Below are 23,471 nucleotides of genomic sequence, written 5' to 3' on the forward strand. Positions count from 1 at the left end.
TTGAAAAGAAATATCTTTATATATAGTTTTTGCTTAAAAAATAAAATAGGTGGAACTTTAAAAGAGGAACATCCCATTCCAAATGAAATTTTACAATACACTTCCATGCTAAAAGCACAAGTCTGGATGTCAGCCTCATGGAAGCTGCCAAGTAACAGAGAAAGAAACCTAATCTTTCACATTACTCCTATCTGTGTCTTTGCTTTCCTGGATTACATGACTATTGGCATTTTTACCAGATTGATCTAAATCCTCTATCTTATTTTCTACTTCCATAGCACTGTTTTCCACAGGACTGTGGGAAGATTCTTCACCTATTTCTGCTTCCATTTTTGCAACTAGATCATGTTCTTTGTCTTCCACATCCATTCCTTCCTCTGTTTGTGCCAGCCTATGTTGAACTTCTTCGTCTGTTTTACTTTCTGATTCCTCATCTTTCCTCTTTGCTTTAAACACTTCAACTCCCATCATCCTCAGGTAATGAAGTCTCTCATTCCTGGGCACAAAGGCACGGAGTGATGTCTTCCCTTGCCAGCCACACAGCAGTATAGGGCACTGAAGATCATCAGGTTTTCTACAAACAAGCAGTTATATTCAGTCAACTGTGAGAATGTCAATCTTCAAAACTTAACTTTACAGCCATACCCTGTGTGCATGTACATAAGTAAGTGCACAATCTTTAACACTGAATGCATTTTATAACTATTTACATGAGACAAGTAAATTTGTCTTAACTTATCTAAACTTAATATCTAAACAGATGGCTTGCTGTTTACAAGCAAGCAAGCAAAACAAATAAGCTCAATGTTATTAAATTTCTGCAACAGGCAAAACAATTCTCTGGCTCTACTTTCAAACTAATATAGGCAACAGCAAGATGAAAGTTTACATTTTAAAAGTTCTGAAGAGCTTCTAATACTACTTTCACAAGAAAAAAGAACAACAAAAAAAGTTTAGCTTTTTCTATTCCAAATACTGGACTTCACAGGGTAACAAACAACCAAACACACACAAATCACATGCAGTGATATTGTGAACCTCTGGCAGAACTACACGCTCTCCTTTATAAAGCTAAACCCTACAGCTGTTTTAAGAATACGCAGGCAAGATAGCTTCTTTTCCCTGTTACATTCTTTGTATCCTGTCTGGTGCTGTTGTGGGCCTCACAGCCCCTCTATGCCTCCACTTCTGTTTTGGCTGAGTGAAAATTTCTTGTCTAAGTTATAAACCTGCATAAATGGAAAGCAACACATCTACTTACGCAGGGTCTGGGTCATACTTCAGAACTATACTTCCCATTGCTACAAGGAAAGGGAAGAGGGTGAGGGAACAAAAGCAGGACAGATGAGTTACTTGGTACAATGCTAAAACTACTGCAATTTGAAAGCGTTCAAGAAAACAATTTTTTAGACGGTCACACAGCACGAGCTATTAGCAGTTATCTATGTCAGTACAGTGAGCTATAGACAGTATCAGTTTTATTCTTTTTGTTTTGTCTTTTTCTCCAGACCAAAGTGTTTCTATAATTACAAAAGCAACTGCTAACCCTGCTCCCACACAAACAAAGAAATTCAGCTAGAAAAACATGTAGTGGATTACTTTACTCAGTGAACCTAGGAAGGAACTTTCACTTAAGTAAAATGAACATTAAGAGTATGCCAGCCCAAACTTTAGAACAATTGTTCCTCCCATTTCGTCTCATCAAACACTGAAGTACAAGGACCAGCAATGACTTGGAAATAAAACAACATAACAAAAAGACAGAAAACCAGCCTTCATTTCTTCAAGCACCAAGCACAAAGGAAATAAAAACTTATTATGACTAGACATTGATCCTCATATTTAAGAAAATAAAACTTGAATAACTAAATTTGATACAGAAAATCATGATAAACAATTGCAGATAACAAAGTTTCAGCTGGAGCACTAACACATAAATATCAGTAGCATATATAAAACCTTTCGTCATCAGGTATTTTAAATGCTGCCTCACACCACTGTGCCACAAAAGTCACAAGTTTGGCAACTCTTCTGTACTCTGGAGTTCATAAACCTTAAAGGCTGAGCTCAGAAAGGACTACAGTTTGTAGTAGCACACTGGGTTTCCATAATGCTTATTTACTTAATTACCAAGTATATTTAAGATAAATCTAGTCAAAATTTTTAGCAGTTTATGTGGCAGGATTCTCATAGCCTTTCTATATATATAATATATATATTATATTATACTATATTATAAATGAAATATATATAATATGTGTGTATACATGTAATATATATAAATATATAGAATATGTATATACAACCCTTTTGGCATAGCACAAATTAGAAGGCTTACCCATGTCTTTGACTTTCTTCTGTGTTTCACTGCTAAATTTACTTAAGAATGGATTTTCCTGGGTTAGCAGAATTTTAACATCTTCTATGCAGACATTTATAACCCTCGCATGAATGAATGGGTACAGAGTATAAATTCCCTGTTTAATAAATAAATAGAATTATTTCAAAATGCAATCTCTACTTTCTGAAGAAAATTGTTAAACCAGTATTTTATTTAGCTAATGTCAGAAAACAATCTTCACATTTTAAACCATACTGAAAAAGCTAATTATCATTAATCTGACAAAGTTAATGCCAGCTGTGCTACAGGCTTTAGGAGAAATGAAAGTATCCCCATTGAAAATACATTCTGAAATTACCTCTTGTGCTAATCTGAACGCACATCCAAACTGCTCCCCATCACTGTTGCGAGACCAGACTTTTATCCCTGTGTTAATAACCTGCAAATGGCAAAGCCAAAGATTATCATTAAGGAGTATAAATTCTAAATTACCACTCTGAACTTTGCTTTTTCTCAACTGTTTCACTAAAAGGAAGAATAAGGAATAATTCTGCTGTAATGTTCATGTGCACTGGACACTAATTTAAACTCATGTGAAAATTAATTCAAGGGAAAAAAGGAATTCCCACTATCAAAACACAATTCTCTCTCAACATAAAACGTTTTTTACTCCTCTTTGTGTTTAAACCTGAACACTGTGAAGAAGTGGCAGTCTTAAAATGAGGGCAATGAACTATTAAGATCTAATGTTAATTTTACTTTGAGAAAGAATTCTCTGGGCGATTCTGGGAAGGTCAATCAAGGACAGGATTCTTAAAATGCACAAGTGCTTAATATTAGGACATGACATCCTTTGCAGTACCCAGAGTCTCACTACCTAACATAACTGACAAAATGTTAAGGACCTGGTGCATTATGTAGCCACTTCCTACATGTTAAATAAAAGTGTAATTATTTATCCATCTCAAAGATCTGCTACAAAGATGTAATGAGTATCTTTGGACATCTTCAAGATTTGATTGGACAAGGCCCTGACCTCTCTTACCTAGCTTTGAAGTTAGCTCTGCTTGGGGCAGGAAAGAAGCTGGACTAGATAACCCCATTCTAACTTAAATTATTCAACAAGTTGTAAGACAAATCTTTAGCATCTGCAAGGCATTTTCTATGGGGAGTCATATATAAATATTTAATTTTCCCCTGTAATTCACAAAAAATACTTCTTATCCCATTTCCATTCAGCTTTGTAACTTTCCAAAATGTTCAGTAGTTGAAATTATTTAAACAATGTTCCCATGTAACACAGCCAGCTAATAACTGAGCTGAAGTTAACCACTATTTTTGGTAGATTTTCAAAGCTCCTAATATTTTTATAATTAGGAGGCTCATAAATACAACAGCCTTAATGCAAACTCATGAAAGTAACTGAAGACCATGCAAAAATGCTAGTACACACACAGCAGTTATAGATTCCCTGCCTCTATTCTTAAGTTCCCTTGCATCTGCCAAACATACCAATATAAACAACAAGCTCAGCAATAAAGTTCAAGGCGACATTCACTGATGTTTATAATTCCTACTGTGAAAACCTGAAGAGATGAACCATACCTTCATCTTCTCACTGTTGTTCAGAAGCACATTCCTTAGCTCCTTAGAAACCATGTACAGCTGTCTCTTCTTTCCTTCTTGAGTTCGGGTTAGTAAATTCATCTTGGGAAATGACGAGTCCAATGCATAAAACTTCCTGTGGCCATAATACTTGTTTTGATTAACTAAGCAATGAAATTACATACTTAAAATGCATGGGTCAGCCCATTTCCTCTAGCTATCTCTGCAAACACTTAACACTGGCTCCAGAACAAGACTTTCTAAGATGCATGACATCAGAAAAGACAAGCTGTCATAGACATGAAGATACACTTGAAAATTTCCAGTGCAAACTAGAGTTGGCTATTTTCATATAAAAGTTTTAAGTGTTGAAGAGAGGGGCATCTGGTGCAAAGTCAGGGAAAAGTTTTATGTATGACCAGCTGGACCCATCTTTTGTGATGAAGTGAACTACTGATATTTTTAAACTACTAGAAATCTTACGGCCAAAACAGAAACATGTTTTTCTTACTGTATAGGAAGGAACAATGGATCATCTTCAGGGAGAAATACAAAAGGGTCTTCCTTAAAACCAAACAACTTCATTTTTTTAGATGGCGGTGGTCTGAAAAGAAAATACCATTGCAGTTTCAGTTTTAATAAAAGTATCTGGTTTAAACTCAGTATACTCAGTTCCTATAGTCAACATTTATCTTATGGTAATGATAATACACCAAACAGAATATTGACGTTTTCCTGTGCTTCATTATGAAAACACTACCCACAATTTAACCTTCTCATTTTAAGAAGTGAAAGCAATGCCTGAAAACAGAAACCATAGAAACAGTAAACAGAAATTTCTGAAGGAGTAATTGTGAAGACAGTAAAGATCTTCCAAAGGTTAACTTCTGAAAGTTTTTTCCTTAACAGAGAAGAAATGACTAACAGACTTTGCAAATGCTAGCAAGAAAAGTAGTTATTTTCCTAACTTGCTGAAATACAAAACAGAAAATGTGGAAGTAGAGGACAAGTAATCAAATTCATTTATTCTTCTTGATCGACTTCTAAGTGAGTCCAGTAACAAAAGAACTATAGAATGCTCAGCAATTACGAATCTGTCACAGGACAAATACTGAGACATGGCCTCTTACCCACATACTCCTTCCTTTTTGCTTTGTTCAGTGTCTGAATTCTGCAATTCTTGCTTTTTCTTAGACTCATTTTCATCAAGTGTTGGTTCTTCAGTAATGCGTTCAGAACCATCATCTGAATTGGCTGCTGTCACTTCAGCATCTCCTGTTCTTTGTGGTAATTTCTGATGAACCTATTTCAAATTACAGTATTTTCAACAAAGCAAAAATAGTGTCTAAGTTGTAATAAGAGATACCTATATTCTCTCTCTGCACATAACTAATGCTTATCAATTTGTATGTAAGGGCTTAAACAGATCCATTTAGGGAGTTAATCTGATTACTAAGTGAAGATACCATTACAAGTTGCATTTACCTCTAGTACTGATTTGGACAATTTCTTACTAACTCTTCAGGAAAGCTATTCTTGTACCATTTACAAAATCGTGTTCAAGCACTCAAATAGAAGACTATTTTAAGTCAGGATCTCCTGCTTTCCTCCTAGCACCCAAAATGACTCACACAGCTTGCTGCTGCACACTTTTTGTAAGAGTGCTACAACATTAAACTTAGAACAGCATAAACTGTTTGGATGATGCTTGCTTCTGAATAAATGCTTCTTCCTTACTGCCACAAACACTTGATTCATACGGTGTTCTAATGATGCAAATCAAATAAACAGAAGCAGCTAAAAAGGGTACACACAAGAAGTTTCTCTCAAAGATATCAGCAACATAAGAGATCAAATAAATCATGTTGACTTAAAATCCTGTTGACAGGATTTTAAAGACAATTGACAACAAATGGATTAAAGTCAGGTGGCTGAAACTGCTGCTACTCATAAAGGGTTTATATCCATTCCCTGGTTGCTGAGCTGCTAGACTAATCTGTTGGTGAATCACTTCTGAGCAACCAGCCCAGAGTAAGATAAACTAAAATCAGAATTTGCTTACAACACAGCAGAAAAAAGCCTTCAGCAGAAGGGCCACACACAGCTGAAGGAAGTGACAGCTCTAGCGGCCCAATCTGACCTGCTTCTGTAGTTCTTTCAAAACCTTAGCTTTAGCTTCAAGTTTTACCCTGCTATTTTACTATGATTTCAAAATCCCAACCTGCCACCCCCTTTTTTCAGATTTTTTTTTAGTTCTTAAGGAATTTAGGAATTTATTTTTAATTGACAATCTGAACTATGACTGAAAGACAAATACAAAACAGTTATAGTACATTCTCTATCATATAACCTTTTAAAAAATAATCCAGAAATGTTATTAAAAGTTAACATTTTATCTCCTTTAAAAGAAGTTACCTTAGGCTGGCGTTTATTCCATGGCATTGGTGATTTTTTTATTAACACAGCCACGAAGAAACCTCCTGTGTTCTGATGATGTGGCAATATCCTAAGACTAGAGGGGACAAAAATGTTGCAATGCATTCATCGTCAGCATTCAGGCTTTCAAGTACTAGAAGCATCATATTTATATTTACATTCAGAGTAAACTAAATATTCCCAGTAGGATTGTGCAGATTTAATTTATCAAGCTAGAAACATGATCTAAAATAGAGCATCCTGGTAAAACAACTTACACCAGTGCAATGCATTCACTTCACTATTCGCATCCGAGTTCGAATGTCTCATTTCCATAATTTACTTTTAGAACAGTTACGGAAAGTAATTAATAACAAGTCACACTTTTAAAATGTTAAAGTTTTTACACTTTTCCAGCAATTTAGGCTATGTATCTCCTACTGGATGCAAAGAATTTGGCCTGCTTGTGCGAGTACTTATTCCTTGTAAGCAATTTCCAACAATTACTCTCAGTTCACTGGAATTTAAATACTGTGCATTGTCATTACACATAGAACAATTAAAATATCCTGAGACCTATACAAGCACATTCCTAATCTGACCTAATTATAATTTGCCCACCACCACACAAAATAAACATCAAAACCTAATAAAATCTATTCTGGGAAAACTTACCAACGCTCTAGATTCATTGCCTTCAGCTTCTCTTCATCTTTTACAGGAAACATAGTGGGACGTATTTGTGTTTGTCTATTTGAAGGCACATCTTTCCACTCTTCAAGCCACTGTCCATCTTTCAGCATCACCTTCAAAGGAGTAAATATAAATACTGTGAAGAATATGCATCACCATTTTACAAGTTTTCAAACCAAGGTTCAGATGCTAAAAAGGGAAGCTATTTTCTGGTATAGTAAATTAAGTTCTTTAAAGTATATTGTTCTTTGTGCACTGTATGTGTGCATGAGATTCTTGCCAGCTGCACCTCTTAGCTTCTTGTCTGCTTCACAATGTGTGTAGTCAAGTACAGACTTGTGCAGAATAAAATCCAGTGATCCCTGGTAACTTGCTACAACATACAGACTGCCAAAATCCAAAGGAAGAGCAGTGGTAGAATATATAAGAAGATTAGTAAGACATCAAATTTAAGATACACTACTTTTTTTGCCATAAGACTGGCTGTGAAACATTCTGCTATAGGCAGCTTCTGTGCAATATACAAAGAGGATACTTCTGCCAAACAAGGGTTTAGAAACAAGGAATCCCAATTTCATTACACAAGAAAGATCCAAGAATACAACACAACAGCTTGGTAAGCATGGAGCTCCTGCCACAGCATATATAGGTCTTGATAAAGATGTTTTCAAATGAAGTTACTGAAGAACCATGAATTTTGTAGTGCCTGTATTTTCAACTAGGATCCAGAACATATCTATAATTGCACTCTAAGACTAATTATATAATATTATAGGGAATAAGATATACCCTTAGGGATCCTTATATATATATATATATATATATGTATATATATGTTGTGCCTCTATGCAGTAAAAATATAGTAAAATTAAAATCATAAGCCAGTTATGCATTTTAAAGTCATCCTTCAGTTACTAGCATGAAATTTAATTTTTCAGAACTTTCAGAAAAAAGAAACCAGCTAGTTTCTAGGCTGAATTTCCAATGGCGGAACATAATCAAATCTTTATTCCATGCATCTTGTGGACAAGGCATAAACCTGCAAACTATCACTACAAAAGACTAGTGAAATGGTGAGAGAAGACAGCGCCACCAGTGGGGTCACAAAGGCACACCCTCATAATTAGAAGTTCATCAGAGCTTCTTTTCCTACTACCAGGAAGACCTTCTACTCTTCTTGATTATACTCTTAGCACGAAGCTGAAGCAGCTTTGAGGGGTTTTGTTCCTCCCTGCTAGTCTGTTTCCAGAACTGAAACCACAGAAGTTGTGGAACAGAATATATAATTCCACTAATACTCTAGGATTAGTCACAACACTGCAGATTTTATTGCTGACTTCCAGAAAGAGTTTAACGGCTTTTACTCCCAAATGATTCAAATGGACCAGCTAAAGAACTGTAAAATCTAACACACAGGCTGTACAGGCAGGAGGGCTAACTTAAAAAAGTGGCTGAAATTATATTGCCACCTGCAGGCCACATGTGCACATTAGAAAAGGGAATTCTATAAAATACAGGAGACAGCAAAAAAAGATAGAGGAAAAAAATGACAGCAGATGAGGAAATAAGAACTTACCATTAGAAAGGTTTTTAGCCCTCTCCCCTACAATGCTATATTGTCTAAAACTCTAAACAGCAAATCACTACCGTTACTTCAGCTCAATCTAATGTTTTGAAATGTTAAACTTCAATATCTCCCTAATTTAACACTCTACCACAGACCAATAACTTCACAGAAGTATCAGGCTCAGTACCTTCCATTTTGTAATTCCTGGCATCCTCTTCAAACCTGGTAACTCAGAAGAGACATCAGCAAGTTCTAAGGCACCTGAAATCAAGAATATACACATTCTTTAAAACAGATTTGAGAGCTGTGTTCCTAATTTAACTTTTATAAAGATAGTTTTCTGTCAAGTTTTAAGACCATTTTAAGACCATTGCTTTTTAAAGCTTTCAAGGAACAAAATATTACACAAACACTGCCATGTAAATTAACAAGACAGATGGCAAGAACTGTTCATAATAACTCAGTAAGTTTGCAACATATAAATTAACCAAAATGTAACAGTAAAGTATTTTTGTAGCAGTTGCATAGAGTAATACTGTACAACCCACATCATTAAACGTCAGTGTTCCAGGCAATGCAGTCATAGAAGTTTTATCATCACTTACTCAGTATTTCTCAAAAGGTACTCTTTTGGGATGACTAAGCCTTTTAAAATGCTTGATAGAGTCTCATTTTACGTACTTCAAATCTTAATTTACTCCAGTGTGACAGGAAAAAGAATGTATTATTTTTTAAATGGAAAGGAAAATTTCAAACTGTAACAGTAAGGTTCATGGACCTGCTTAAAAAATTCTAGAGGAGCACCATGAAGATGATCAGAGGGCTGGTGCACCTCTCTTGTGAAGACAGGTTGAGAGAGCTGTGGTTGTGTAGCCTGGGGAAGGCTCAAGGGAGACATTATAGCAGCTTTCCAGTGTCGACGCAGGAGTCCCGGACAATGCAGAGACGATCAATATGATCAAACGATTGCCAACTTTATTAGATACAGTGCTCTTCTTATACCCTTACTCCCTTATGCAACAGCCTTGGATACTGAGCTCTAATTGGTCAGTCTAGAGGTTACTATCGTTTACAGAGCTAATGTTTATAACTTGTTATAATTGCAATTAAATACCTTACCCTAAAAATACAGTGGGAAACTACAACCTTGGCAGGGATCATTCTCTGCACATTTTCAGTGGAAAATTACAGAGGCCTAACAAGACAATTGACCTTGCTTATGCCTGCCAAGAATCTTCTTACTCTATGGTAACAAGGCTCAGGGTATCTGGATCGCTCACTACATGGCCTTGGCTCTTTAAGAATTCCCACATTCCGGTATCTGAAAGAGTGCTACAAGGAAGCTGGATAGGGACTTTCTACAAGGGTGTGTAGGAACAGGACAAGGGGCAATGGCTTTAAGCTGAAAGAGGGTAATTTTAGATTAAATGCAAGGGAAGAAGTTCTTGACTGTGAGGGTGGTGAGACACTGGCACAGGTTGCCTGGAGAAGTTGTGGCTGCCTTGTCCCTGTCAGTGCTCAAGGCCAGCTTGGATGGGGCTTTGAGCAACTTGGTCTAGTGGAAGGTGTCCCTGCCATGGCAGGGGGTTGGAACTAGATGATCTCTAAGGTCCCTTCCAAACCAAAACCATTCTATGATTCTATGACAAAAGGTGATGTGCCTAGAATACATAATGCTACAAATAACATACAAAATAAATAAATCTACAAATAACATCAACAGAGTATAACTTCCTCTACTGAATAAGAACTTTAAGCTGCCCGAAGTCCAAACAGAATGGGATAAAAACTTACTGCTTAAATAGGTGTTCTCTATAAAGAGTAACCTGAGTATTTCTTTTTTTTGTGATTCTGAATAGTTATTTAACAGCTAAGTAGGCTTTTTGTCATGTTGTACACAATTTAACAACCTGTTCTAAATGACTTACCCATTTACTCTTACAGTTACAGTTTAAGCAGGTCTTAAATAAATGACTGATACATGAATTTATAGATGAATTCCAAAAAGATATTTCAAATCCGATTAAACCTGATGTTTGAATTCATCCTTTAAATATTCTTGCCTACCTACAGCATGACTTCAACTAATACCCCAAGACGACATCAGACTGAGCAGGCACTACATAGTTTGTCAGAAATACTACAACTCTCAGTAGAGAAACATGGTGCAAAAGTGCCTTTTTCTTCCAGCTCTGAGGAGAAAGCAATCTCTGATCTGCTCTACAAGTACAGTGGAACACAGTGCTAGGCCTAAGTTAACATCAAAGAACCAACAAATCTTCTAGACTGACCTGAGCAAATACTTGAGGTTCAATGTCCCTTGCAGACTACTGTGCTACCTCAACCTTCTTTCACTACACCTACATTCAAGCTCCAAGGATAACATTCACTTACTGGGACACATCATAGCCTCCAAGTAAGCTTCAGAATACCTCCACTGGGCAGAGACAAGATCCAAATGCCATAACAGCAAGTCAAGATCCTTATTTTCAAGTACTGAATTTGCCCAAGATGCTGCAATTGTTGGCCTCATTAACATCCATACTGATGTGTGCTCCTACCCAAATTAGTCCATACTGCTTTCCAATCACCTTTTAACTGAACTCTGGTGTACTACAGCCTTCAATAAGCCAAGCATACCATAATTTACTTGAAACGTGTCTATGTCGTAGAATAAGTTGCTCTCCCACACGTCCACCAAAGAAACTACCTCTAAATAAAAATGTCCTTTGACTGGAAATTGAATAGTCAATTCCTGATTATCTCCAGGCATTTTAGCTAAACTACTGTTTCTGAGATAATGAAATTTCACGTGTCATTGGTGGCCAGAATAGTGACTGGCACAAAGAAAACACTACACAAAACAGACTAGTCTACTTCCAGAACCGGCTCAGCTTCAGAAGCAACACAACTGCTTCTGCTCTGTACAAGGCTCAACTTAGTCTGTGGAACTTTTAATGTGAAATCCGGATAGATATCTCCAAACTTCAGGTTAATAACTCAGAAAAAAGTGTCCATCAGCTCAAGACCAGCAATCTGGGCTACTAAACCCTGCCATCACAAACTGATGCAGTGCTGCTTCCCAGCTCATCTTAATTTTTCTACCTCTTGTTACTTCAGATGATAAAGACCTAAGAGCAACTTAAGCAAGCCTTCATATATAAGTCAAAAGTGTAAAAAAAAACCCATAAGCTTAAAGACTTTAAGAGTCCAAGTATGCCAAACTGTGGATCAAAGGATGCTAAAGGTATCAGTGACTTCCACCTGCTGGTGCACAATAACATTCCTCTATCTGCTTAAGTATACTCTGGGCTTTTTACTCCTATAACATACAGCACTAGTGTCCCACACCATGTTTTCCAAAGGAAATATGAATATCACACATGGAATCCAAACAGTGGAATAAGTTAGCAGAAGCCAGATAACACAGACCAAATTCCACCGATCTGTAGAAGTCTTTTGAGTATTATTAGCACAAGTTGTTCACCTGATTTAGGCCAATCACACTGGCACCCGATTTAGGCCAATCTAACATGACTGCTCATATCAACATTGGCAAAATCCTACAGGTACCAAAAAAAAATTGCTGCAGTTTTGCATACTAGGAGCACGTTACCTACACTAAGCTTATTACTAGTAGTTTCATATACATACTGGTTTTTGGGCTGAGGAAAAGATTTCCCCACCTTGGGAATTCTCACCTTGGCTCTTTTCCAGCAGAGATGCGATCACAGCTTCATTTTCAATGGGGTTCAACGAACACGTGGAATACACCATTCTCCCTCCTTCTGCCAGCTGTTCAACACCACGGGTTGCAATTCTTAACTGCAATCTAACATAACATTCTTGATCTAGCTAGGTATCATTCAGGAACCAGAAATATTTGTCATCAAGTTTCTTACATTCGAAGCTATACCACAGGCACATAATGCTCCATGGGCTAAATCAGTACTTACCGACCTCCACAGCTGTCACTAATACACAAAGTAGTCAGCTTTAAACTAAGTCAGCTTAGTGCAGACTATACTGCAGACACACAATTACATCTACTAAAACACCAATTAGGTCAAACATTAACACTATTGCATGATAACTTTTAACGTAATGTTCTGTATGTTGCTCTTTCTAGTGTCCCATTAAGTTTATTATAAAGTACTCCATACTAGAAAAATAACACCCCCAAAACCTGGCTCTCCTTCTCAGAAATCTACAGTTAAAATGAGAAGCTATCTATTACAAATATTATGGACAACACAGCTTAGCTAGCACCGGCTTTCTGAGAAAAGTATCACTGAGCCAGATAATGAGCTTATAACCTATTTGCATACTGACAACTAAAACAGAACCTGCAATTATGAGTTATCTAGCAGTAACACCACAGGTCAGCTGAGTCACAGTAACGGACAGCATTCCCAGCTTGTTACAAAGCTTGTTAAAATGTTCTAAGCTTTTCCATCTGTGCTCAAATTACTGCTTTTTACCATGTACCTGCATTAGGCTAAGTACTCATTCACCATCATTTAACATAAACCAGTCTCAGGTAACTGAAACCGTGTATATATCATCTCTAATATTCTTAAGACTTTAAAACGTTTCTATTAAATCTTACAAGTTGCTGTATTTTCCAACAGTATTTTACCTGCCTAAACACTAATAATCCAAACCAAATTATTTGTTCCCTCTTTCATTAGCTACCTTGTCTAATTTAATTCAATGAATGTTAGTGTGTCAGATACACTTAATAATATAAGCAATTTAGATTCGCAGACTCCACTCCTCATATCTGAAACACTACATTTTCTCTGAATGGTACATCGGCTCTTGATCTGAGAGAAAAGTGACTCTTCTCAGTCTCTGCTTTGTTTTATACTAACATATGAACACATGCAGATGTTAACGGGAAAAGGAGCAGAGAGAAATGAAAGTGCAGATGTGTAACAAGCATTTTTACCCATGGAGCTGTAAGCTGTTTTGTGTTGTCCACTTCTTCCATACATCAATGTTTTTCCTCATAGTTCCATCTCCACTGTAACAGAGGTCAAACAGATTTGTATTATTTGTGGATGAAACTTACTTCATATCCAAGTCATTTATAGCAGTAAAGTATTAACAGTCCCTCTCCCACATTAACTAGTCCTCCTATGCCATACTGTTTGCTTCAATTCTATCTTTGTATTTCAGAACCCTGAGCCTAAGTTCAAAACTGGTCCAAACTTAAGTACCACTTAGAATGAAAAATGTTAACCTTGATTTGGTATCTTCTTACCTAAGACAGTTTAAGGCATTCATCTGCTTTGGAAGTTACTATAAATCATAACTTACATAACAAATCAACAACTCAAAAGCATAACTCAGTAAGACAAAAACTGTAGCATTGCACTTAGTGCACTAAAATCTGAACACTGAAGTTTGCATGCAAGATACCTGCAGGGGACGTCACATAAAATCCTGTCATAGAAGAGGACCTCTTTTCTTCCATCAACATCTATTTGTAGATTAGGAATGCTGGAGGCATCATGATTTACCACCATGATGCACGGACTGTTTAACCTCTTAGCCTGATGAACCAGCAAATAGCAGCGCTTGTTGTCGACATCATTCGCAATTACAAAACCCTCTGGAAACAGAAATATTGGGAAGATGCTTTACTACTCAACAGCTAAGTAATTTTACATAGTTTACTGCTTTATCTTCAAAGTTGTTTTAAGCCTTTCAGTAAACACTTTTACTTAAAAGACTACTTATGAATAGAGGACCCCTTACTGAACATAAAATAACACGAAGTATGCTGGGGTTTAACTGATGTGTCACATACAGTCTGGACAGTTCTAGCTTCCACGTAGCAACAATAAGCAACTTCTCAAAGTAAAACCTTTGTAACAGAAAGAACCTCCACTGCCACCAAAGACAATAAATGTATGTCAGATTTCCAGAAGAATTCAGAAAGAATCCACTCCCCTTGACTTCACAATTTCCATGGGCAATATTTTCTGTGAGCATCTAACTGAAAGTAAAGATTCTAAAGCTTAAAAAGATATGAGATCAATATAATGACCATGCTAAGGCTAAAGCTCCTCAATCCAGTGTTTGCAGGATACAACTAAAACACAAGGGCTTATGGGCCACCACCTAGGTAAACCTGGTATATATAAAAAAAGTAAGTGCTAATCAGATCTAATCTAGTCTGAACTGTGAAGATATCTACCTATACCTATATGTAATCTATCTCTCTCTTCCAGCCAAGAAATCCCACAGTTTCAAGGCAAATGTGGGGGTACTTCCCATCTTGTATTATTCCAACACACTGGGGATTCAAAATGTAGTTAAGCACAGTTATTTATCTGTGATAATTATAACAATCTTTTACAAGAAAAAGCAGAAATTCAAAGTCACAAAAGTTTTTGGTAGTTTTTCCAGACTTACTAGGAAAAGGGTCATTCATGTCTGCATGTAGCATTTCAATCAGTTGGGCAGTCTTAGATCCAGGTGCAGCACACATATCTAGAATCTACAAAGAGTAGAAAATTAAATAACAAGTCCTACCTTTCCATGGTTTTTAAGTCTGAGAAATTTCCTATGTGTTCTTGTTAAAATTAAATATATTTGCACAATTGCAGAATTATAATTGTTCTGACAACCAATTTACAAAAATACAAAGTTCTGGTTTTTGTATGCTTTATCTCTGAGGGTCTTTCTTATATGTAAAAAGGACTTTAGTTTCTAGGGAACAAATACAGTAGCTGAAAAATAAAGATTTGAAAGAGAAATATGAATACAGATAGGGTAATATGGTCTTTTTATCAGCTCACAAACAATTTCAGCTGAACTGGAACTTTACACACACATTAAAAGCAAAGTTACACTAAAGAGCAAGTAGTATTTTTCATTAACTCTCAGTAAATTAATCAGCCCAGTTAATTATACAGATTTCATAAAAAATAAGTGCTATCTCTCCCCACACATTTGCATTTTAATGCCAAAAAATCAGGGCAGTATAAACAGCTTGTTTTTAATATCCTTGAAGAAGCACTTGGAAATTATCTGAACTGTCCTCAGCCACAGAACAGAACAGCACAGACACCAGCACCTGATTTCAAGCATTATTTCTCGCTCCTGGTTCATCGCAAACTCAGCTTGCAATTCAGTCATTCATACAGTCACTTCCACAGCAAAACATTTGACAGCTAACACTGCTTTCTTAAGTAAGGAAGCTTAGAGTCTTCCTTCTTGCCCAGTTACATAAACACATGACTATCTTCTGGACCTTTAGCTCCAGAAACGTTAGCTGAAATTGTACAACAGGATAAAAGACAGGGATGGATCTGCTCCCGTTCCTGTAAAAGCTCCTGCCATGAACAAGACTAACCTGGAGGACAGACCCCAGAGAGATGCAAAGAGCATTTATGGAGAGCTTCAGGGAACATCTGATAAGCACTGCTTAATACATCATGAAACACACTCGGTAAGACATTGTCATACCTGCCATTAAAAGTAACACTTGTAACACTGCCAGTTTCACTTTTGCAGATAATGCACAAAATAATTAAGAATGCCTTCTCCTGGAAGGCATGCTAGGGCACATGAAAAACAACAAGGTGCTTGGTGACAGCCAGCATGACTGCACTAATGTGAAATTCTGCCTGATCAATTTTGTGGCCTTCTGTGATGGGGCTACGGAACTGATGGACAGGGCTAGAGCAGTTGATATCATCTACATGGACTTGTGCAAAGTGTTCGACACTGTCCCACATGACATCCTTGTCTCTAAATTGGAGAGACATCAGTTTGATAGGTGGATAAAGAACTGGCTGGATGGCCGCATGCAAAGAGCTGTGGTCAATGGCTCAATGTCCAGCTGGAGATCGGTAACGAGTGGTGTCCCTCAGGGATCAGTGTTGGGACCGGTCTTGTTTAACATCTTTGTTGGTGACATGGCCAGTGGGATTGACTGCGCCCTCAGCAAGTTTGCCGATGACACCAAGCTGTGTTGTTCTGTTGATACGCTGGAGGGAAGGAATGCCATCCAGAGGGACCTTGACATGCTTGTGAGGTGGCCTGATGCCAACCTCATGAAGTTTAACCATGACAAGTGCAAGGTCCTACACCTGAGTAGGAGCAATCCCAGGCACAGCTCCAGGTTGGGCAGAGAAGAGATTCAGAGCAGCCCTGAGGAGGACTTGGGGGTGTTGGTCAATGAGAAAATGAACATGAGCCAGCTTCAGTGTGCGCTTACAGCCCAAAAAGCCAACTGTATCATAGGCTGCATCAAAAGAAGCGTGACCAGCAGGTCAAAGGAGGTGATCCTGCCCCTCTACTCTGCTCTTGTGGAGTATTGTGTGCAGTTCTGGTGTCCTCAACATAAAAAGGACATGGAACTGTTGGAACAAGTCCAGAGGAGGGCCACGAGGATGATCAGGGGACTGAAGCACCTCCCATATGAAGACAGGCTGAGAAAGTTGGGGCTGTTCAGCCTGGAGAAGAGAAGGCTGCATGGAGACCTCATAGCAGCCTTCCAGTATCTGAAGGGGGCCTACAGGGATGCTGGGGATGGACTCTTCATTAGGGACTGTAGTAACAAGACAAGGGGTAATGGGTTGAAACTTCAACAGGGGAAGTTTAAATTGGATATAAGGAAGTTCTTTACAGTAGGGTGGTGAGGCACTAGAATGGGTTGCCCACGGAAGTTGTGAATTCTCCATCCCTGGCAGTGTTCAAGGCCAGGCTGGATGAAGCCTTGGATGACATCGTTTAGTGTGAGGTGTCCCTGCCCATGGCAGGGGGTTAGAACTAGATGATCTTAAGATCCTTTCCAAACCTAACTATTCTATGATTTTATGAAGCAAGCTTAAACATGCTTCAAAGTTGTTCAGCAAGCTCATGGTGAGGGAAAACCAAAATGTGAAAAACAGATTAAAAATTAACACAACCACAGAGAGGTTTAACAGACATCAAGCTGATTTTTGCATAACAGAATTTTGTATCAGCCTTGATACCGCTCTTGTAATTTGTAGTGTAAACAAATTATCTACTAGGAAAAAAAACATATTTTTGAGTTACCTTATGATGAGGGTTAACATTAAGCAGTAGAGGTGGGATCATACTAACAGCCTCCTGTCGACTGATATTCCCCTTGAAAGGAAGAAAAGGACAAAAACAAATATCAGTACTCCCTTCTTTTTATTACACAATAGTGCACCTTTCTTTTGTAATGCTTTTTTCTAAAACTCTATAAAATAATGCAATCTAACCCACACTATTATAAATTCAGGATTGAAGTTTGGTACCATGTAACAACAACAAAAAAATTCAACATTTTTCACCCAACTGAAGTCTCTGATAATTACATATTCACTCTGTTAAATCTATAGATATAATTTCTGCTCAGAAGAGACAAGAAACTATCTTCAAATGAGAAACATCCATTACTAAAGGTAAGTGTTGGTACGTATACACATACATTTTTTACTGCATTTAAACACCTGTTTTCTAAGAGCAACTCATTTTACAAGGGTTCATTTTCACATTCTCAAGCAAAAACCAAATGCAATTAGCATAGGAGAAACATTTGTAACTGCAGTTATGTGCCAGGCGCAGGATGAATCACTATCAACACCAACATAAATCGAGATTCTTCTGAGCTACTCAGCTGCTGAGAGAAAAGGTGCAGTCTCAGTGTCTCATAACACAGTTAAATAAAACACGGCTTGGGATTTGCAAGAGAAAAGAAACAAACCAAGATGTATCTGGGACTTACACATTCTGTCTCGCTAACCAGAAACTGATGAAACTTCTCTAGCAGCGGTGACTTGCGCAAGATTTTTCTGCTCAGGTTGGTGTGCCAGGCTAACTCTTCTGGATACCTGGGGCAAAGAAGCAGAAGAAGGGCAAAGGCAAATGAAACCAGTTGGTCAGGCTGTATGTTTGGACTGCACAGGATGCCTGTTTGACTTGCACCTCGCTCACCAGCTCAGCGACTGCGGCATTTCGACTTTCTGGCCATCCACTTCCAGGTCCTCCAGCTCCTTGAAGTACTTTTCCTTTAAGCAGTGGAGAATCTCTCTGGCGTGGCTGCACAGGAGGGAGACACACAGCATGAGGCAGGACGGGGACTCGCCTTCCCCGGGCAGCAGGTAAAACCGGCGGGTACCTCCGAGCCCGGGTCCCCCTGCGTAGCCCCTACCTGCGGTAGCCGGTGATCCGCAGCGTGGCGGGCAGCGGCTCCCTCAGCGCCGCCATGAAGTCTCCCCACTCTCCGTCGGGCACAATGCCCAGCTCCCGGTAGTACCTCTCGAACAGCTCATTCTCCTTCACGATCTCGGGGTAGCCGCCGGCCCAGCCCTGAAACACGCCGGCACCGTTAGCCCGGCGGCGCTACCGCCCCGCTCCCCTCCGCTCCCCGCCCGGCTGGGCTCGGCTCTCACCGCCTGCTCCCCGCCGCTGTCCCCGCCTCGCTCCTGCCGCTGCTGCTGCTGCCGCCGGCGGTCCCGCCCGCGGCGGCCCATGGCGGCCAGACGCCGCACGAGCCCCACCACACGCCCCGCCGTCGGTGCGGCCGCTCCCGCCCCTCACGAACAGAGGCACCCACGGCGGCAGCGCCGCGTGCTCGCATCGACACGCGCATGCGCGGTCCTTCCCCCCAAGCGCCCCTTCCGGGTCACTTCCGTGACTTCCTTGCCTTCCGTGCCGCCGCCGCCACCGCGGCGGATGTTCCATTCCACAAGCACCTGCCTCCGACCGGAGGGTGGAGGCAGCGGTACCGGTCACGCCCCCCCATGGCGCCGATTGGTCCGCTGCGCCGGTGGGTGTGCCCTCGGCCGGCTGATGAATGAAGGCCGCCGGACCCCCTCAGGTGTTTGGGGTGCGATGGGTGTCAGCGACGTTTGCGGGTTGTGGCGGCGGGTGTCGGGCCCGGAGGAGCAGCGGCTCCTAGAGCTCCTCTCCTACGGGCTGGTGGCGGTGGGCGCCGGCTCCGCGGTGCTGCTCCGCTTCATACACATGCCCTATGGGCGCTACTCCTCGCGGCGCTTCGGCTGCCTGCTGCCCGCCCGCCCCGCATGGTTGCTCCAGGAGCTGCCCTCACTCCTTGTCCCGATCGGGCTCGCCGCCTGCGGTGGGGAGGTCTCCGCCGCCTGGCCCAATCGCATCCTGCTGGGCTGCTTCATCGTGCACTACGTGCAGAGGTGCGGCGGGGTCTGCGATGGAGCGCTCGGCTGGGGTGGGGGGGAGCTCCCTTCTGGCTCGCCTGGAAAGCAGGGAGAAAGGGTGGTGGTGACGGGGAGCGGGTGTCGTTCTGCGGCAGTTCAGTGTCAGTCCCGGCAGAAACACCTGGCTGCTGCTCTCGGGCTACAGGGACTGAAGTGCTGCCGTTGGTTAATTAACTTTTACTGTTCCCTGTAACAATCGCTAACGTCTTTTCTGCGTGTGCTAAGATGCTCTAGGTTTTTACGTGAGCTGAGCAAGTAATTGTGGCGCTGCCGTGCTCGCAGCTTTGCCCTGTTGTGTGGGGTGCGGTGGAGTGCTGGGGCACCTTTCAGAATAGAGTATTTGGTGTTGTAACAGCACAGTGTTCCAATACAGAAAGAGTAGCTCTGGATGCTGATACAGCTTTGCTATGGGGAAACGGTAGTGATTTTTCAATTACGTGGTGTTTGCTTCAGGAGTTTGACTCGATTCTTGTGGGATTCTCCCACCTCAGGACATTCACGGATTAGTTAAAGCACTAGCAGAGCTGTGACTGAGTGCCCCGTGTTACTATGCAGTCAATAGTATTCTGATATTCCGTAAACTACTTGGGAGAAATCAGACGGACTAGAGCTTAGGCAGGATTTTGCTGTTCACTTGAAGTCATGGTAGCTACTGCTAATACTCCACAAGTGATAATGTGGCAGAGAAAAATTTGTCAGGCTAATTTTGAGTGTGTGATATAGGTGTTGGTATCAGCTACGTACAGTGTTTATTATGATGGGCTGTTGGTTTTAAACAAAAGTATTCCATATCCTCGTGGTAGAGAGGGATGCAATGTGCAGTTTGCCTGGTGGCTAACTGGCTTTGCAAACCCAGGACTGTGTCTTTACTCCCTCTTTTCCAGCCTTATGAATAAAGAGGTTAGGGTAGACATGGGATGTTAACTCATTCTCTGTGTCTGGGAAAATCTGGAAACTAAAAGTCAAGGCTTGCACAGAAAGCTGAGCTGTACTGCAGTTTCTTTTTTTGTCAGTTACTTACTGCTGTTTCTGAACAGAGGGACTGCTCTGTAGGTGAATGTAGACTGTTATCTGTTTGTTGCAACCGGCAGTCTTTAAATAATCATATTAATGTTTTTGTTAGGCTTTCTTGAAAGCTGTCATGGTTTTTCTTCCTCTGCGAAGCTTCTTCTGAAGCAGTAATCTGGGGTATCTGGAAAACGCACAAAGAACACTCAGGCTTCAGTAATCCTGTTCCTGTATCATTATAGATTGCAGTTAAATTGATAGGTGATGGGAAATTGGCTAGCCATGAGAGACAAAGCACAGAAACCCTCACCTGCTTTTCTTGTTTGGAGCCTGTTTGTTTGCTCATGCAATCAAGATTCCTTTCCAAAATGAGATAGGAGCTGTGGATTTGTCACCTGCCTTTATCAGGTATCATAGGGTAAACCAAGATTATCAAGGCAAAAGAATTAATATTTTCAGGTACCTTTAAGTGTAAGGAGGAAACAGGGCTCAGTTAGATTAATTTCAAGGGGATTGACTTTTCCCCTGGAAGTGCTGGTGGATTTGATGTAGGGATTGTGAGACCTGGCTCATTTCAGAAAGCTTAATGATACTAATGAGGACTTGGGAACAAAGGCGGACAAAAATATGCCATGTTTAAAACATAAGTTGCCTTTACTCCTATGCTCAAAGTAATTGCCTTGGATACACGGTTCAACAGTTCTGTTGTAAGGAGTGAGAGGACTGATCTTCTAATTCTGATGTGGCAACAGAATCGTTTAGGTGTCAAAGCAAGTGTAACTCTCCTTCTGAACTGGGATTAAAGACTGCTGAGAATTTCAAAAGCATGATAATATGGGCTATGGATTATCGTTCTGGAGATCAAAAATATCTTTTCTGTTTGTTAATGCAACAGTTTTTCTTTCCTTGTCTGTTATAGGGCACTCATATTTCCTCTTCTGATCCGGGAAGGAAAGCCAACACCATTTTTCACTTTTGCGCTGGCACTTCTGTTCTGTGTTTACAATGGATACTTGCAAGGCCGAAGCTTAAGCAACTATGCAAAATACCCTTCAGGCTGGTTAAAAGATCCATGCTTTATTACAGGTGAGTTAAAACATGTTATGAGAGTATTAGGTGTAGTTTTCCTTTGTCTTCACAGCTTTTAATTTTTCATTATAATTTTATAGTGTCTTCAATCCCATTTTATAACTTTTCTCATAGTTAATTCTTTTGTTTGCTGTAGCTGGAAGCCTTTTAACCTTTTTTGTTTTAGAACTATGAACTGGCACTCCTTCCCACAATGTCAGTCTTAGCTGAGCTGACTGTCATATTTATTCTTTAACACCAAAGTAAATATGGGTCACGTGGTTGGGTTTTTTTGTTGTTTTGTTTTTGAATATAAGAACATGAGGCCTGAAATGAAACTATTAATGTGCAGATTTAGAACAAACAAAGCAAACTTTCCACATAACATGTAGATTAAACTGAAATCCCTTGTTTCTCAATGTGTGGGTACTAAAGGTTTGTATGTGGCCAAACACAGGGGAATGAATTCATGGAGTACAAATCCAGTAAGGGTAGCTGCTAAATACCAAGATACCATTTCTAATGCCCAGAGTCCTCGCTGCTAGGGTATTTAGGTGTGCACGCACACACATGCACCAGCCTACCCCCCCCGTAATAGGATTGGACTTTGCAGAACAATGTAACTGGTCGTCCAAGAAGTGTTTGGAGGGGTGGATCACTCACTCCTATCAGGAAATGAGGTTGCATTTATACTTAAAGCCATGTGTATGATTAAAAGGGTATGATGTGTAGTGGCACCAGGAAGATCTTTTTGATCTGAGGATAAACCAGAATATTTTTCCTTGTCACTCAAAGGCATAATATTGGTCTGTGTGGGTCCTTGATCTGACCCAGTACCACTCTTGTTGTTTTACAAATCAGTGTTTCTCCCAGATTTCTCAAGACTTTTAGAATAAGAAGCTTTTATCTTTACTGCAGTGTTACTGTGTGTCGTGGTTTAAACCAAGTCCGCACAGCTCGTCACTCACTCCCCCCCTTGCTCCCCCAACTCCCAGAGAGTTAGGAAGGAGAATCCAAAGAATGTAGCCCCCACGGGTTGAGATAAGAACGGTTTAATAGCTAAGGCACAACACAAATCACTACTGCTACCACTAATAATAGTAACAATGATAAAGCAAATAACAAGTGAAGAGATTACAACACCTCACCAGCCACCGACCCATAACTCACCCCACCCTGCCTGACTGAGCACCGACCGATACCTCCTCCATCCCCCCAGAGCTCCAGTGCTTCCGGGTAACTCCCAGTTACCTCCTGGGTATATGTGCTATGGTATGGAATACCTCTTTGGCTAGCCTGGGTCAGGTGTCCTGTCTTTCCTTCCTCCTGGCCTCCCCTCCTCCCTGGCAGAGCATGAGCTCAGAAAAGGCCTTGGACAAACCAAACATTTGAGCAATAACTCAAAACATAGTTGCTATCAGCAACCGTTCCCAGCCCAAAGGTTAAAACACAGCACTGCACCAGCTACCAAGAAGGAGAAAAATGACTGCTACTGCTCAACCCAGGACACTGTGGATGACAATAGACTGCTGTATTAAATGCTGTCATGACTATAAGATTGACAAAATGT

At 40.1% G+C, this 23,471-nt stretch overlaps 2 protein-coding genes across 2 annotated transcripts in view; one reads left to right on the forward strand and one right to left on the reverse strand.

Moving 5' to 3' along the window:
- NSUN2 (NOP2/Sun RNA methyltransferase 2) lies at window positions 1-19,195 on the reverse strand. The gene is made up of 19 exons (XM_034074318.1): window positions 19,043-19,195; window positions 18,802-18,959; window positions 18,585-18,689; window positions 18,376-18,481; window positions 17,679-17,750; window positions 15,045-15,129; window positions 14,046-14,238; window positions 13,573-13,647; window positions 12,323-12,453; window positions 8,809-8,882; window positions 7,037-7,167; window positions 6,362-6,458; window positions 5,077-5,249; window positions 4,458-4,550; window positions 3,947-4,082; window positions 2,700-2,780; window positions 2,339-2,477; window positions 1,262-1,301; window positions 1-574 (listed from the first exon to the last, which is right to left on the reverse strand). Exons 1-19 carry the CDS (start codon window positions 19,121-19,123, stop codon window positions 169-171), a joined length of 2,376 nt encoding a protein of 791 aa, XP_033930209.1. The 5' UTR covers window positions 19,124-19,195; the 3' UTR covers window positions 1-168.
- The window catches only part of SRD5A1 (steroid 5 alpha-reductase 1), a 19,007-nt gene continuing 14,128 nt past the window's right edge, over window positions 18,593-23,471 (forward strand). The window contains exons 1-2 of the mRNA XM_034074324.1: window positions 18,593-18,751; window positions 21,753-21,919. Coding sequence (XP_033930215.1) covers window positions 18,714-18,751; window positions 21,753-21,919 — 205 coding nt within the window. The 5' untranslated portion in view covers window positions 18,593-18,713. The remainder of the gene's footprint in view (window positions 18,752-21,752; window positions 21,920-23,471) is intronic.

The sequence above is a fragment of the Melopsittacus undulatus genome, chromosome 1, assembly GCF_012275295.1.
Source record: "Melopsittacus undulatus isolate bMelUnd1 chromosome 1, bMelUnd1.mat.Z, whole genome shotgun sequence".
Taxonomy (NCBI): domain Eukaryota; kingdom Metazoa; phylum Chordata; class Aves; order Psittaciformes; family Psittaculidae; genus Melopsittacus; species Melopsittacus undulatus.

What these genes read in the sequence shown, in the direction of transcription:
- NSUN2 (XM_034074318.1), bottom strand. Translation starts at nt 19,123, where the DNA reads ATGGGCCGCCGCGGGCGGGACCGCCGGCGGCAGCAGCAGCAGCGGCAG. An exon ending in TCTGCTGGAAAAGAGCCAAG is followed by an intron (nt 8,883 to 12,322) that starts GTGAGAATTCCC and finishes TCTTGATTTCAG; the next exon opens with GTGCCTTAGAACTTGCTGAT. An exon ending in GGAATAAACGCCAGCCTAAG is followed by an intron (nt 5,250 to 6,361) that starts GTAACTTCTTTT and finishes AATTTGAAATAG; the next exon opens with GTTCATCAGAAATTACCACA.